Genomic DNA, 16,773 nt, shown 5'->3' on the forward strand with positions numbered 1-16,773 from the left:
CATGTTGGTGTTCACATGTTCCTGTTCACATGTTGGTGTTCACATGTTGGTGTTCACATGTTCCTGTTCACATGTTCCTGTTCACATGTTGGTGTTCACATGTTGGTGTTCACATGTTCCTGTTCACATGTAGGTGTTCACATGTTCCTGTTCACATGTTCCTGTTCACATGTAGGTGTTCACATGTTCCTGTTCACATGTTCCTGTTCACATGTTGGTGTTCACATGTTGGTGTTCACATGTTCCTGTTCACATGTTCCTGTTCACATGTTGGTGTTCACATGTTGGTGTTCACATGTTGGTGTTCACATGTTCCTGTTCACATGTTGGTGTTCACATGTTGGTGTTCACATGTTCCTGTTCACATGTTCCTGTTCACATGTTCCTGTTCACATGTTTTAGCAGCGTTAAAGAATAAAGTACGACCTCTCTGAAGCTCTGCAGTCCCGGGTTGTTGACAGCAGGTCGCGGTGCAGACAGCTGCAGGTCTGTCGGTGAGCTCACACTGATCCTTCATTAATACCTTTACACTCCTCTCTGCTCCGTCTCTGTCTTTACTTCATGAACTGTTTGGCACATGCTGCTGGCTCCGTCTGCTCTCATTCAAACGACATGAGGTTTGCTGGTATCTGTGGAGAGATGACGACAGGCTTTAACACAGAGAGAGAGAGCTGCTGCCACACACACGTCTCACATGCAGCTGTGTTGGTTACAGCGTTAGCAGACCTGTAACACATCAGTACACACAAAGCAACATTAACAAACATGTGCAAGGTGATGTTGGCTTTCAGCTCTGTGTTTGGTCTCCACCTCCTCCTGAGGGGAGGAGCCTGGAGCAGCTCAGTGCAGCGGGCGGCTGTCAACCGGCTGGAAGACGCAAAGCAGGAAATAAATGTAAACGGTTAGAAAGAGGTGAACCTGTGTTTGACCCCACCCTCAGTCTCACACCTCCCTCAGGAGATCAGTGAAGGATTATCTATGTCAGGGTTATCTTGTCTTCAGTTGTCCGTCTATGAGCTAGCAGCAGTGCTAATGCTAACCATGTCCAGGAGCTCCAGCTGCTCTGTGCTGCAGAGAGAAGAAGCTCCTCTCCATCATGTTACACACGAGGCCGAGCCCAGAGGACAGTGAGTGTGTGTGTGTGTGCTGAGCGTACCTGAGGTCTGCTGCTCCGACACGCCTCCTCCAGGTGTTTGTGCCAGATGATGGCTGAGAACCTGGATCCAGTCTGGAACTTGTAAACATTACCTGTGAAGAGACGATACACCTGTGTGATTGTGTGTGTGTGTGTGTGTGTGTGTGTGTGTGTGTGTGTGTGTGGAGCTGACCTTTGTCCGGGTCGTTGAGCTGGAAGATGTTGGGTCTGGCCGGGTCGTCTGGCAGCACCACCATCCAGCCGGTCACGCACACCTTCTTACAGGGACTCGACTTATACTGACACACAGACACACAGACACACAGACACACAGACACACACACAGACACAGACACAGACACAGACACAGACACAGACACAGACACAGACACAGACACAGACACAGACACAGACACAGACACAGACACAGACACAGACACAGACACACACACACACACAGACACAGACACAGACACAGACACAGACACAGACACACACACACACACACACACACAGACACAGACACAGACACAGACACACACACACACACACAGACACACACACACAGACACACAGACACAGACACACACACACACACACACACACACACAGACACACACACACAGACACACACACACACACACAGACACAGACACACACACACAGACACACACACACACACACACACACAGACACACGCACACACACACACACACACACAGAGTAGAGTTTCAGCGTGTTCCTCAGCTCACATGATGGTTCAAATGAAGCTAAAGGTCCGTCCCTCAGCTCTGACACATCTCAGCACTGCTGCTGCTGACGTGGACGTTCAGACTGACAGCAGCTCTGTGTTGGTGTGTGACCCACGAGCGTGAAGGTTTACATGAAGCAGAAACGCCTCCACAGTGTAGTGACACAGTGACTTCATAGTTTCATGACCTTAAAGCATCAGACTCACGTGCTTCCTCTCAGAGGCTCGCAGAGCTTTGGCTCCGTAGAAGGTCAGAGTGGATCCAGACAGAGTGATCCAGAACCTGGTCCAGGACGATAGCTGAAGGAAACACAAACACGTCACTGTCTCTGATCAGATCATTCACGAGCCCACATGCTGAGCAGAGCAGGTCACAGCTGGTCTCACCCTCGGTTTGCGTCCCTCCTTCAGCAGCGTTTTCCTCCTCAGAGGACCTTCGATGGTCACGCTGCCCGCCTCGCTGCAGCCGTAACACGAGGTGGCAGCAGACGAGCTGAGGGGGACACAGACAGAGCTCAGAGTGTGCAGCTCACTGTCCCACAGCACGATAAATACATGAGGAAACTGGAATGAATACATGAGTGTGTTGACACAGCAGAGTGTAATCAGCCTGTCATAGAGAGAGAGCATGCAGGTGAGCCACACTGACTGTATCTCACAGGTGGATGAAGGAGACAGACATGAAGCACAGCTCGCTGCAGTGACTCAGAGCGCAGCACTGCAGCCGTGCGTCCTGAACAGGCTCTGTGACGCTGCGCTGAGGATGTCTCAGAGCGACCATGGAGGAAAGAACAGCTCCTAAATCAAGACGTGCTTTACATGTTAGCAGTAAGCACCAGGTTTTGTGCTAAGCTAGCCGTTTTCATTAACAACCAAGATGGCTGCCGCTAATGTGGAACGTTCCAACATCGGTTAACATTAGCTTCTAAATCATGTGCTGCCAAGCGTCTGCGTGTCATGTTGCAGAGGAAGACGTATAAACTGTATGTCTGAACTAGCTAGCCTAGCAGCCTGATGCTACGTCACAGGTGTGATTGGTTGGAGTCCAGAGGCAGTCTGGTGAGGTGAGAGGTTTCAGACTGATGCACTAATGAACACGTCTCAGCTTTGATCACAACAGAGTCTGTCAGTGGAAGAAAGAGCCCACGTGTAACCCTGACCTCCAGCAGCATGCAGCGAGGGGATGAGGTGATAGAAGAACATTAGAGTGAGTCAAAGTTTAAAGATGAGTCTGTTCTCATTCAGTGTGTCCTGTTCTCCCTCTTCACTGTACCTGTAAACATAGCTGCGGCTCCGGGGGGAGTTTCGGAGTGGGACCCTCCAGTTGGGGCCCAGTGTGGCGTACATGCGGCCCCTGTTTGTCACACAGGTCACAGTTTCACTGAGAGCATATCACTAATCACAGCCCAGCTTTAACCTTAAGTTCTATATGTTCTGTCTGCTGGTACAAACACAGATACACAGAGTGATTAACCTGACGCAGCATGTTAGCAACAGGTAAATACACTGATATTAGATGCTTAATGAACACGCTGCAGGCACAGGTACAAAGAGAACATGTCTAACACACAGGAAGTCACTTTATTTCTTATTGTCAACAAATCCCACGATCAGCTTCAAGATTTCAGTTTCGCTCTCTTCTTCGTATCTACAGGCGCACACGTCTCAGATCAGCAGACGGTCGGCTCTGGTTGTAACTCTTGATTTTCCTGGCTGACGGTCGCTTTCCTTTTCAGACTGTTTGCTTCATCTGAGCGTCGAGTTTGTTTCTTCTTCTTTGGATTTCCACTTCTTGTTGAAGTTGTATCTGTAGTCATCCATCTTTTCTTTGTTCATAGTAGATTACTGTTTACTCGCAACACTTGCAGAGAGCGGAGAAGCAGCCGCTTAGCTCCGCCTACCCTCTCTGGCAGACCAACCACTGCTGGCTGATGGAAAACGCGTCACTAACTGGGCGCCGCCACAGACACCGAGCCCATAATAATACTATATACTGCAGATGCAAAGGCTTTCATCAGTGGGCCGTAGGCTCAGTCACCTTTGTGTGTGATTTGGCGTTATACAAATAAAATTTGATTGATTGATTCGAATTTGATTGATTAACAGACATTTATTTACATGGAAAGCTTCCAGATGATCTCTTTAAGAACAGGAAATAAAGTGTTTGCAGGATCATGTTTGTTACAATAATCTAATCGGCCACAAGAGGCTCAAGTGCACCGCTGTTCTGTTTGTTGTTTGCAGCTAAAACGTGTCGTGACTAAAAGATGTTTCAGGAACAAGAAGGTATTTTGTCTGAAACGTCTCCTGACGGACGACAAACAAACAATCAGCACCTTTAAGGTCTGTGTCTGTAAATGTTCCACTTTAATGTCCTGAGCTTCATTAACAGCTTCACACTGATTCAAACACATCTCTGCTTCTTTCTTCAAACTGAAACTGGATTTCTGTGTGAGTTTGTGAAGTGTACAGGAGGGTCTGACATCCAGGGACTGAAGGTTAGTAACGTGTTGACAGCCTGGGTCGGTTTGGTCTCTTCGTGGGATCAGTCGACAATAAGAAAATGAACGAGAGCGGTCAGCATCATTTGTTCTCAGTCTGACGTGGGCAAGTTTACAGACATAGTTCATGACATTCGTGCTGTAAACACTCTGTAATCTGTCACTGATTAAAAGGTATGATTGATCTTTAATGAGGTATTTCTGAAGGTTATACAGTATCATGATAATATCTCTCACCTCTCCATCCCAGGTGAGAGTTCCTCCCCAAAAGAGCTCTCACTGCTGCCTGCGAGGGAGAGCAACAAAAGAGACGGCTTCATTCCTGGTCTCAAGTTAAAAAGATGACATTAGCGATGAGTGAATATTACAGCCCTGAACAGAAGCGTGTAACAGACCTAGTGAGAGCCCGTTGGACACGGACGTGCTCTGAGGGTCGTTCCTGACGGGGCTCTGGGACTCTAAGAAGCTGTCGTCCAGCAGGTGGCGTGCTTTCTCTATAGGAAAGGTGGCGCTCCTGCTCTCTGACATGCCGTACTGACACATCATGCTGTGGACACAGTTAGACACATCACAGCTCAGACGTGCTGGTGTGTGTTGTGCTTACAGTCACATGACATGAAGGGTAGCAGTGTCTGATCACCTCATTCAAACGATGCTTTCTTATTAACTATGAAACAGTCAAACAGATTCATTCACCATCTGTGACAGTAAAACGTTTAGAATGAAGAATATTAATTACAAGGTTCACTCTTTATTATTAATAGTTTAAGTGCAGTTTCTGATCATACTTATTAATGATATGCTGAATGAGGGACACCTTCTGAAGCATCTTTAGCTGCAGTGTAGTTCTACCTCACCTGATGCTCAGGTGATTCACTCGTACTACACACACTAAGTTTTAATACAGAAACAACTGAAAGCATTTGAACAGGTAGACAGGAGTTACCTGTGGCTGTCACTACATGCTCCGTCTATCTCACTGAACTCATACTGTAGGTTACACGTGAACTCTTATTGCTGTCTGAATGAACCCTGAATACGGCCTGTCACACTCACTTGTTTCCCAGACTGTGGCTCTTCCTGTGGTGGGAGGGAGGGGGGGTGGGGATGTGGACCCCCACAGAGGCGTCAGGGCAGGTGGGCCGCCTGTTGTACCTCATGGAGGCAGAAACCTCAGACAGACCTGGAGGACAGAGAACAGGTCAGCACTGCTGAACACACAAATCCTGCTTCAGTCTGTGTGTGATGCGTCAGAGATCAGGAGAGCAACGATCAATACGCTTCAACTTTGACATTATTTTTTATTATCAGTAACCTGAGGAGTCATGTTCTTAGACAGGTGTTAATGTGAGGTTTGTTTCCTCCTCTGTGACAGGAAACAAAAACACTTTGGTAACAAGACATCGAGGCCAACATGTTGACACACAACAAATCAACACTTTAATCAACAATCAAATGAACTGACATGTTATCAGTTATGTTGTTGATACTTTAGTCCTTCACTGGTAAAAATTAGCATATTTTAGGATGGACAGCGTGAATTTAAGTTCTTTCCATGGAATCCACAGGCCGGCCCCCAAACTGATCCTCAACCTGGAACCATTAATCATCACTGGCCTGTGTGTTAGACCTCACTGGACTCTGTGTTAGACTTCACTGGACTCTGTGTTAGACCTCACTGGACTCTGTGTTAGACCTCACTCTGTGTTAGACCTCACTGGACTCTGTGTTAGACCTCACTCTGTGTTAGACTTCACTGGACTCTGTGTTAGACCTCACTCTGTGTTAGACCTCACTCTGTGTTAGACTTCACTGGACTCTGTGTTAGACTTCACTGGACTCTGTGTTAGACCTCACTGGACTCTGTGTTAGACCTCACTGGACTCTGTGTTAGACCTCACTCTGTGTTAGACCTCACTGGACTCTGTGTTAGACCTCACTCTGTGTTAGACTTCACTGGACTCTGTGTTAGACCTCACTCTGTGTTAGACCTCACTGGACTCTGTGTTAGACCTCACTGAACTCTGTGTTAGACTTCACTGGACTCTGTGTTAGACCTCACTGGACTCTGTCTTAGACTTCACTGGACTCTGTGTTAGACCTCACTCTGTGTTAGACTTCACTGGACTCTGTGTTAGACCTCACTGGACTCTGTGTTAGACCTCACTGGACTCTGTGTTAGACCTCACTGGACTCTGTGTTAGACTTCACTGGACTCTGTGTTAGACCTCACTGGACTCTGTGTTAGACCTCACTCTGTGTTAGACTTCACTGGACTCTGTGTTAGACCTCACTCTGTGTTAGACTTCACTGGACTCTGTGTTAGACCTCACTCTGTGTTAGACCTCACTGGACTCTGTGTTAGACCTCACTGAACTCTGTGTTAGACTTCACTGGACTCTGTGTTAGACCTCACTGGACTCTGTCTTAGACTTCACTGGACTCAGAGTGAGGTCTAACACAGAGTGAGGTCTAACACAGTGTTAGACTTCACTGGACTCTGTGTTAGACCTCACTGGACTCTGTGTTAGACTTCACTGGACTCTGTGTTAGACCTCACTCTGTGTTAGACTTCACTGGACTCTGTGTTAGACCTCACTGGACTCTGTGTTAGACCTCACTGGACTCTGTGTTAGACTTCACTGGACTCTGTGTTAGACCTCACTGGACTCTGTGTTAGACCTCACTGGACTCTGTGTTAGACCTCACTGGACTCTGTGTTGGACCTCACTGGACTCTGTGTTAGACTTCACTGGACTCTGTGTTAGACCTCACTCTGTGTTAGACCTCACTGTGTGTTAGACATCACTGGAGTCTCTGTTAGACCTCACTGGATTGTGCTACATGGATGAATTTACACAGTTTGTGTCATTGGAACCTCTGAGTCCCTCTCACTGGACTCTACTGGGACCAGTTAACATCCAGACTGGAGACCAGATCAGACCCAGCAGGGCAGAGTGATAAACCAGATCTGTGTATGAAGGTAATCTGTGGTATTAATTTATATGAGCCTTCAGAGCCTCATGAAAACACACACACACACACACACACACACACAGCTGAGGGTGATGGTGCTGTCTGCTGTGTTGGAGGAAACATCCTCTGAATGTTCCAGCCGGTGACGTCGGCACGTTAACTCTGAATGTTTCCTAAAAACAGCAGGAAACATTTACACACTGTTGTTCAGTGATCATGGAGAACAGTGTGGTGGAGGAGAACGAAATCAGTCACAGCTTAATGTGATCCCTCAGGGATTACACTGTGTCCTAATGTGCCTCCACTATTAGCTCGTTAACACACTCACTCTCTGGAGACCTGCACACTGTGCAGAGTGATGCTACACAGCGTGCATGAATAATTACATGAAGGACAGAAGAGTTATTTCCACAGAGGGATAAATTCTCCAACAACATACAGCCAACAATTTTAGGTTTAAAGACGACAAACTGTTAAATGTCAATGTTTCCAAAACTGTTTCATCATCTTCTGTTTGGAAAAATGTAGAGCTGTAAACACGACTGAGTCTGGAAAGAATCCTGACCCCACATGGACTCTGCGTCTGTGAGGCAACATTTATTAGGATTTTACACCATGATGCGAAAAAGAGAAAAAAACGTATTTTTCAAAATGTTGTGCAAAAGATGTTTCAAGAAAAGTGTTCCCATGTGTGTCTGCTGTCAGAGCAACTAACCCCGAACGGTTTGAGAGGAGGAAACACCAGGAAGGAAGGAACTGGATCTTTAACCACTAACACATACTTTTCATTGTTTAAAATATTCATATAATGTTTGTGGGCGTCATGGTGGTACAGTGGTTAGTGCCTCTCCTCACAGCTAGAAGGTTCCTGGTTTGACTCCCGGTTCAGACGTAGTGGGCCTTTCTGTGTGGAGTCTGCATGTTCTCCCGTGCATGCCTGGGTTCCCTCCGGGTACTCCGGCTTCCTCCCACAGTCCAAAGACATGCTCGTTAGGTTCACTGGTGACTCTGACCGTAGGTGTGAATGTGAGCGAAAGCGTGAAAGGTTGTGTGTCTCTGTGTGTCAGCCCTGTGATTGACAGGTGACCTGTCCAGGTGTAACCACGCCTCTCGCCCAGTGACAGCTGGGATAGGCTCCAACCCACTGTGACCCTGAACAGGATAAGCGGTGTCGATGATGGATGAAACAACCATGGGATGGATTAGGATGAAATTTGGTACAGATATTCAAGGTACCCACAGAAGGACCAACTTTGGTGATCGTCTGACTTCGACTCTAGCGCCACCATGAGGTTGAGGTGAGTTTGCCCAGAGTGAAAAGTGTGAGTTCCATACACTTGGAGAAGAAAATGAGAGGTGAAGCTGCTCTGGAGGCTTGTGGAGGACCTAAACCGTGCTGACATCACGCTGCAGCCAATCAGACCGCTTAAAAGCAGACAAAGTAGACAGCCGGACGCAGGCTCCTGTGCAGGTGATGGATGTCAGCCCTCAGCTCTTACAGCACGTGTTTGCTGACTCAGCGTGTTGAAGTGCTGCTTGAACAGAACCAGCTGAATGAATCGGACAGACTGAGGCCTGAAAGTCACGAGAGGCCCAGTCACCAGCGAGAGAATGATTTATGCAACATGATCACTTAAATAGCATTCAGAGGATGCTCACAGCTGCAGCTCCACCATGCTAACACACAGTGATGGATGAAGTGATGAATGCAGCAGGTCACATGGGGTTTCTTGTTTTTGTCCGTGCACATGTTCGGTGCATCGTGCCATCTCTCTCTCAGAGAGAACATGGAGAGAGTGAGCACAGCAGATTCTTGTGTTGGCCGAGTGTGACTGAATGACACTTGTTTATAGTGAGCGCGCCCGCAGGCTGCCGGTTACAGCCAGAGCAGCCTTTTCCTGCCATGTTACATAATCCTGAATGATGGTCTGACCAGCAGAGGAGAGGCTGTTATTATGTGGTGATGAGACTCTCCTGAAAGCCAACAGGCAGGCATGAAGAACGGTTTGTCAGAGCTCATTCGGAGCGACAGGTTTCCTCTCATGTCCAAACACTGGAAGGTTAAAATGGAAAGAACTGAAAGAGCACTTTCTACACCTGCAGAAGGCATTAACGTATTTTTAGTTTCAGTCTCTTTCCTGCTGACCCCTGATGGTGGAAATCAACTACATACACCTGCACATGAAGCCTCCCTCTCTGTTCACCTCTTTGCACTTTGACTCCACTGCACCTCAGAGGAAACATTGCTCCACACCAGCTTATAAAAGCATCGGCTGGTCGTTATGACTGAGCCTTACGGGCAGAGAGGGTGTGACAGCAACAGAAACACATGTTAGAAAATGAAGGAATCCTTGTTGTAAGCAGAACCTTAAAAAAAGCAGGTTTTAATTTAACCCGTCCTTTTTCCAGCTCCTCCTGTCTTTGTACTTAACATCTTCTCTTTAGGCTTTAAAGGGGAATTCATCAGGTCATATTAGTGTGTACATAAAGTACACTCAGTGTGTGAGTGTCTCCAGTAGATGTGTTCATCCTGCAGCAGTGAAACAGGCTGTAATGGCTGCAACATAATCCTTGATGGGTCAAAGGTCGTCCACTAAAAGTTCTTGTTGTTTCCACTGACAGGCTCAGATTGTTATTCTAAGTGTGTGACAACATGACAGAAAGGATCCCTACAGAGATAGACCTTTTTGTTACAGAGGAAGATGATTGTTTTAACCACACACAGACGTTACATCGCTCTCTGCACACACACCAGACTCCATTCACAAAAACAGGGATTTAAGCTCACAGGACACAGGAGCTGAAGGTCAACCACTGCCTGGATCACCTCGTTAGTTTGTATTATGGTGTGTTTTAAATGGTTAGTTACAATCAAACACATTGTTTATGGTATACACCAACACAAACAAACTAACCGAAGGATGCAGCAGCAGAGCAGCAGCTCCTGTGTTCTGTGAGGGAAAATCACTGTTTTTGTCAATGAGGTCTGGTGGCCTCGAAGACAGTGATGTAACGTCTGCTTGTGTAGTAAGCATGTTCCTTTTTATTCAGCTAATCATCTTTTTCACTGTTATAAAGTTGGTTTTTTCCATCCTATTCTTAAGGTTGTATTTTCATGCTCATTCTGTGCATTTGTTTGAAAGTGCTGAGAGCTGCATGTCTTGTATGAACAGTGTTATACAAAGTGACTTCTTCTTCTTATTATTAATACTCCTAATAATTTACTACGAAACAAGTAAAGTAGCACAAAGGTACAAAAGCGCCGTACTTCCCCTTTAACTGGATGTTTTTCTTCTTGTAACCAGAAACAAAGTGATGACCTTCTCTTCATTAATCATAGCAGGAGCAGTTAAACGATGTGTTGTGTCATAATGAGGGAATGTGTCTTTATTAAAATCAGTGTTTTGTGTGACGATAACAAAGACGTGTCACAGAGACAGAAACCAAACGTTCCCTCTCTGCAGCCAAACATCTCCCTGTAATAACTCAGACTCCTGCTTCCTCTGTCAGTGACTCACTGATGCTCTGTGTATTCACTGACTGCAGGATTAAACAGCGCTGGCTCTGACGGACGGTTCTGTAATTAAAGTGAAATCAGAACTGTTCCTTCCTCTGCTCCGTCCAGCGTGGACGTAATGACTCTGTCAGCACGTACAGATTCACACTCGTGGATATAATACTGCTAAATGATGTGTTACATGCTATGGACAAACAGACAGAGAGAGTGTAACGGTTGATATGGTAACCGTTTCAAACAGAGCCCAGCATGTGGAGGTCCGTCTGCAGCCATGACTGGATGGAAACACACGGACGTGTGCGGTCCCAGAGGACGCTGCTGCGGACAGACGGCGATTAGCTGCATCGTTAACTTCCTCATGGGACGCTTTACTCAGGTTTTACCACATCACCTGAAACTCGAGTAAAGAATTAACTGTCCTCACTGGACATGAAGGATATGAGTTCATTACTCTGTAAATCTAAAGCTGCTGTAGCTCCAGTCAGCACAGCTCACACTGTGAGGCCGCAGCTTGTAAGCACTTCCTGAGCTGTGGGTTTACTGCGTCTGACTGACCCAAGAGTCTTCATGAAGTCAACTACAGAATCTTAAAGATCGTATCAAGACACATTTCTACACATTTCACAGAATCAAAGTTAACTCCAGATAATGAAGAGACTCCGTCACACAAGAAGAACAAAGGCAGTCACATAAAGAACGTCTATCTGTGTTCTCTAACCTCCAGAGTTCTGCTCATTTGCTCGTTCCACAGCACATTCCTTCCTCAGTGTGCGACCTTGAAGGCATCGTGCTCGTGCTAAAGGTCCTCACTGCTCTCACTCAGACAGCTGCAGAGCTTCATGCTGTCTCTGATTTGGCTCGGGGGTCTTCTCTCTTTATCACCCTGACCACGTCCCGCATTACCTCACCTCAGCCCCCTCCAAACTTCAGCACAATGCAAGATGGAAAATACAGCAAGTGACCCTCTGAAGCACGTCCTCCTCATGTGCTCTGACCTGGTCTGTGTGTGTGTAATAAACAGAGGAGTGCGTCCCTGCAGCCGCCTCACCTCACGCTGACACCACAGATCACAGAGAGGTGGGTGGGGGACAGGGGGGGGGGGGGGGGGACAGGAAATGCTTGTTTGTGTGGATCAGTCAGGACGGCCTGTAAACTCTCTGCTGCTCATTTCTTTTCCAAACCAATCAAAGAATAATCAGTCAGCTGTCATCGCTCCAACCTGATGTCACCAGCTGCACCTGCAGAGAGCTGAGAGCGATGCATCGCTCTAAACACTGAAGCTCATGTTACCTGTCAAACAGCTGCTCTTGTCTGTTCTCAGACAGACTGAAGGAGCCGACAGACTGCACACGATGACTTCAGATTCTGCTCGACTACATGAGAACAAAGACAGGCTGCAGCGCTGCCTCAGGTGAGTCTTACCTGCCAGGTCTTCTTTAGAGGAGGCGATGCGAGGGGAGCTGTTCCCAGGTTCAATCTTCAGAGACAGCCTGAAACACAAACAGCCGTCACATTAGCACTGCAGGTTATCAACTGTGTCATGATGGATGGACTGATGGATGGATGGACTGATGGATGGATGGATGGATGGATGGACTGATGGATGGATGGATGGATGGATGGACGGACGGACGGACGGATGGATGGACGGATGGGTGGATGGATGGATGGACGCACGGACGGATGGATGGATGGATGGACGGACGGACGGGTGGATGGATGGATGGATGGATGGATGGATGGATGGACTGATGGACTGATGGATGGATGGATGGATGGATGGATGGTTGGATGGATGGATGGATGGATGGATGGACTGATGGATGGATGGATGGATGGATGGATGGATGGATGGACTGATGGATGGATGGATGGATGGATGGATGGATGGATGGTTGGATGGATGGATGGATGGATGGATGGATGGATGGATGGATGGATGGATGGACTGATGGATGGATGGATGGATGGACGGATGGATGGATGGATGGTTGGATGGATGGATGGATGGATGGATGGACTGATGGATGGATGGATGGATGGATGGACGGACGGACGGACGGACGGACGGGTGGATGGATGGATGGGTGGATGGATGGATGGACGGACGGACGGACGGATGGATGGACGGATGGGTGGATGGATGGATGGACGCACGGACGGATGGATGGATGGACGGACGCATCTGTGGATGGATGGATGGATGGATGGATGGACGGACGGACAGACGGATGGATGGACGGATGGGTGGATGGATGGATGGACGCACGGACGGATGGATGGATGGATGGACGGACGGACGGGTGGATGGATGGATGGACGGACGGACGGGTGGATGGATGGATGGACGGACGGACGGATGGATGGACGGACGGACGGACGGATGGACGGATGGGTGGACGGACGGATGGACGGATGGATGGACGCACGGACGGATGGATGGATGGATGGACGGACGGACGGGTGGATAGATGGATGGACGGACGGACGGGTGGATGGATGGACGGACGGACGGACGGATGGACGGATGGGTGGATGGATGGATGGACGGATGGATGGATGGATGGACGGATGGATGGACGGATGGACGGACGGATGGATGGACGGACGGACGGGTGGATGGATGGATGGACGGACGGACGGATGGATGGATGGATGGACGGACGGACGGGTGGATGGATGGATGGACGGATGGACGGATGGATGGACGGACGGACGGGTGGATGGATGGATGGACGGACGGATGGATGGATGGATGGATGGACGGACAGACGGGTGGATGGATGGATGGACGGATGGACGGATGGATGGACGGACGGACGGACGGGTGGATGGATGGACGGACGGACGGACGGGTGGATGGATGGATGGACGGATGGACGGATGGATGGACGGACGGACGGGTGGATGGATGGATGGATGGACGTTGTTCCTGGCCCTGCCTCTCGGCCCTGCCTCGTGGTCTAAGTAGTCTGACTGAAGGTAAAGCTACGGGTCGAGCTTTCATTGGACGCTAGTAACCGCCCTGTCTCTGTGGTTTATAAGATGTGGATGAAGTGCCTCAAACCTGCATTCACTTTAATGTCCAGCAGGGGGCGACTGAAAAGAAGTCTGGTTCCGAAACTTCACTGCTCCTCCCACTCTTACATGCAGTCTGTGGTCTAACAGCACCTCCGTAAATAGGTCATAAATAAGTAAAATATTTGTTCTGTTTACAACAATCAACAGAGGCAGTGTGTTTACTGTCTTATGATTTTAAAGATGTACATAAATATATAAAAACTACTTTGACTCGGTTTTATTTAACGTCCATTTCAAGCTCAGAACCTGTTTTTCTAACGAGTGAATAAACGAGTCCCAGCGAGGCTCACTGTAGAAAGAGCTGCTGGAGTCTCTGCCTCCTCCACGAGTCTGACTTCCACCTCTGAAGTCTGAACCTGGCGTCTGTGCGAGTCCTCCTGTCTGCACGCGCTCAGTTTGGTCGACCAGCACATGGAACAGACTCATAAATTGAGTGGTTGGTGAGTGGGACTCTGCCACTCATCAGCACATTTGGAAAGTATTTATTGACACTGTGGGTGGGAGGAAGTGAGGCTAATGAGCGAAGCACAGAGGAGGAGAGTCATACTTCAGTCTCATGTCCACGTTACATCACACGCTCTGTCCGCCTGCTCTGTGTCTCAACAGGACTGTCATCAGTGAAATGTGACTGTGTCCTCGGTGGAAACATGGAGACGCTGTGCAGAGCTCAAACATACACACATTTAAACCATCAGTTATGTAATCAAACCTGTTCTGTAGACGCACGTCTCAGTGAGCAGCTTTTTCACTCACGCTGAGCCGATTATTTTGTGATCAAGTTTTTCTAAGACATGACGAGCTGACGACACTAAACTGACTTCATTGTTCTGAAGATAATGGTGCTATAGCAGAGTTTAAACATGTTCTCCGTGCGGCCTCTTTCTGACTTTAAACAGCTGCTTTGTTCTTCCTGCATGTTTGAAGTATTGAAGTCGGTATCCTTTGTCTTTAGGATGTTTACCATCAGACGACGAGGAGCCCAGAACAACAGGGAAACCTTTTGACATAATACAGAGAGAATGTGAGTGTGTCAGAAGCTCAGAGGCTAACACATAAAACCCCGAGCAGGCGCTTCAGTCTGCGACGTCTCTGCTTGGTGTCTGATTCATGTTCCAGGTCTCGGAGTCCGAAACAAACTGAAAATGTTTCGTCTCTGTTTCGACGCTACGTTAAAATGTCGACTTGATTTTAAATGATCATCATGGTCACATTATACTTCCTGTTTACACCTCACAACCCCCCAGAAACACCTGGTCATACCTGGGTGGGAGGGGCTGCAGCCGTCTACAGATGTTGGACAGTTTCGACTCAGTAGCGTCACTATGACCAGCTGCAGTCTGGTGTTCAGAGCCTGATGGCTTTAACAGTAAAAAGATTAAAGTAACGCTGACGTGAAGTCCCTGCTGGTTGTTCTTGTTGCTGCTTCATCCAAAGGTTTGATGTTTTCTTGGTTTCATTACATCAGTGGAAACATCACATAGCTGACCTCTGACCTCTCAGACTCTGATTTAACACCAAGGATCCTCTCACATCACAACACGAGCTCCAGCTCACAGGTCTGCAGAGACAGCTTCCTGTCTGCCTGATGAGTCAGTGTGCAGGTTAACGGTGACCTCTGACCTCTTCTCTCACGGCCCTGTCTCCAGTCAAACATCCATCTCAGGAAATATAAAGAAAGGGTTCAAACATGTGCACCTTTACCTTCCTACCTACCTGCTGAGTGACCTGCTGATTGTTCTGCTTTATTTGTTCATTGTCTTCTTTGTTGGTTTTTAGAGACTCAAACGATAAAACATCTCCAGCTGTAAACTTCTACCATCAGCCACAGACCTTCAGTGAGCTCTGTACAGCCTGTGTGTGTGAACGGAAACGTCTTCACTGTGATGCAGACATGTCAGCTTCTGTGTCTCTGCATGCAAACCTGCAGCCTGCAGGTGAGACAGCTCAGCTCCAGCACTCGGCTGTGGCAGACGCTCTGACGTGTGAGCCTCGTCTGACAAACTCATCAGAGCTGCTGCTGCTTTATGTCCGCTCCCTGTGGAGGGAGTCAAAGCAGCAGGCCGTCGTCTTCATGCTGCTTCCTGTGCACTGACCCGACTGCTTCGCCCCCTCCCTCCCCGTGTTTCCACCGTGTCAGAGTTCTGACCTGTGCACAGCTTCACAGACTCAGTATGTGACCGTCACAGGGCTGAGGCGCCCCCCCACAGTGTCAGTGAGGTGAAACTTACTTGAAGTTGTCGTCTTCCACAAACTTCTGCAGCTCCTCGATGTAACGCACTGACAGCAGGTACTTCTGCACGTGAGGGAGAGTCACCAGATAATCTGAGGACACACAGGAGGAAGAGGAGGAGGAGGAGGAGGAGGAGGAGGAGGAGGAGGAGGAGGAGGAGGAGGAGGAGGTCACTTTATATCAGACAGACAGAGAGAGAGAGACTGTGCACGATGTATGTACATCTGTGTGACTACATCCACCCATCCACCACCCACCCTGACCTGCAGGAGACGGAGCAGCTCTGTGTTCTGTATCTAAACTGCACATCAGAGTTTTTGTCGTGTTTCATTTGTTGGTGTAGAAACGCCCCGAACAGAAATGTGACGTGCAGCACAGCACACGCTCCTGCAGGATGGTGTCGGCGTGTGTTGTTCCTCACCGTAGTTGCAGGACATCTGCAGGTCAGAGATGACTCTCAGCAGGTTGTTCATCTGATTGGTCCTCTGCTCCGTCTCTATGATGCTGTCTGACGCCGGATAGGCCGAGTCGATGTAGATCATGTCGAGCAGGTAGATTCCTGAAACACACAGAACCTATCAG

General features: G+C 48.3%; 1 protein-coding gene across 1 annotated transcript in view; it reads right to left on the bottom strand.

Moving 5' to 3' along the window:
• Nucleotides 1-264: 264 nt before the first annotated feature.
• LOC138609594 (ras-specific guanine nucleotide-releasing factor RalGPS1-like) overlaps nt 265-16,773 on the bottom strand; it is a 64,813-nt gene continuing 48,304 nt past the window's right edge. The window contains exons 9-20 of the mRNA XM_069682200.1: nt 16,613-16,750; nt 16,190-16,283; nt 12,303-12,370; nt 5,444-5,570; nt 4,783-4,934; nt 4,625-4,673; nt 3,160-3,240; nt 2,274-2,379; nt 2,094-2,186; nt 1,329-1,434; nt 1,157-1,248; nt 265-629 (exon numbers count right to left, since the gene is read on the bottom strand). Coding sequence (XP_069538301.1) covers nt 600-629; nt 1,157-1,248; nt 1,329-1,434; nt 2,094-2,186; nt 2,274-2,379; nt 3,160-3,240; nt 4,625-4,673; nt 4,783-4,934; nt 5,444-5,570; nt 12,303-12,370; nt 16,190-16,283; nt 16,613-16,750 — 1,136 coding nt within the window. The 3' untranslated portion in view covers nt 265-599. The remainder of the gene's footprint in view (nt 630-1,156; nt 1,249-1,328; nt 1,435-2,093; nt 2,187-2,273; nt 2,380-3,159; nt 3,241-4,624; nt 4,674-4,782; nt 4,935-5,443; nt 5,571-12,302; nt 12,371-16,189; nt 16,284-16,612; nt 16,751-16,773) is intronic.

Source organism: Semicossyphus pulcher, unplaced genomic scaffold (assembly GCF_022749685.1).
Source record: "Semicossyphus pulcher isolate SPU_LCO1_2020_fin unplaced genomic scaffold, fSemPul1.0.p SCAF_52, whole genome shotgun sequence".
In the NCBI taxonomy this organism is placed as follows: Eukaryota; Metazoa; Chordata; class Actinopteri; order Labriformes; family Labridae; genus Semicossyphus; species Semicossyphus pulcher.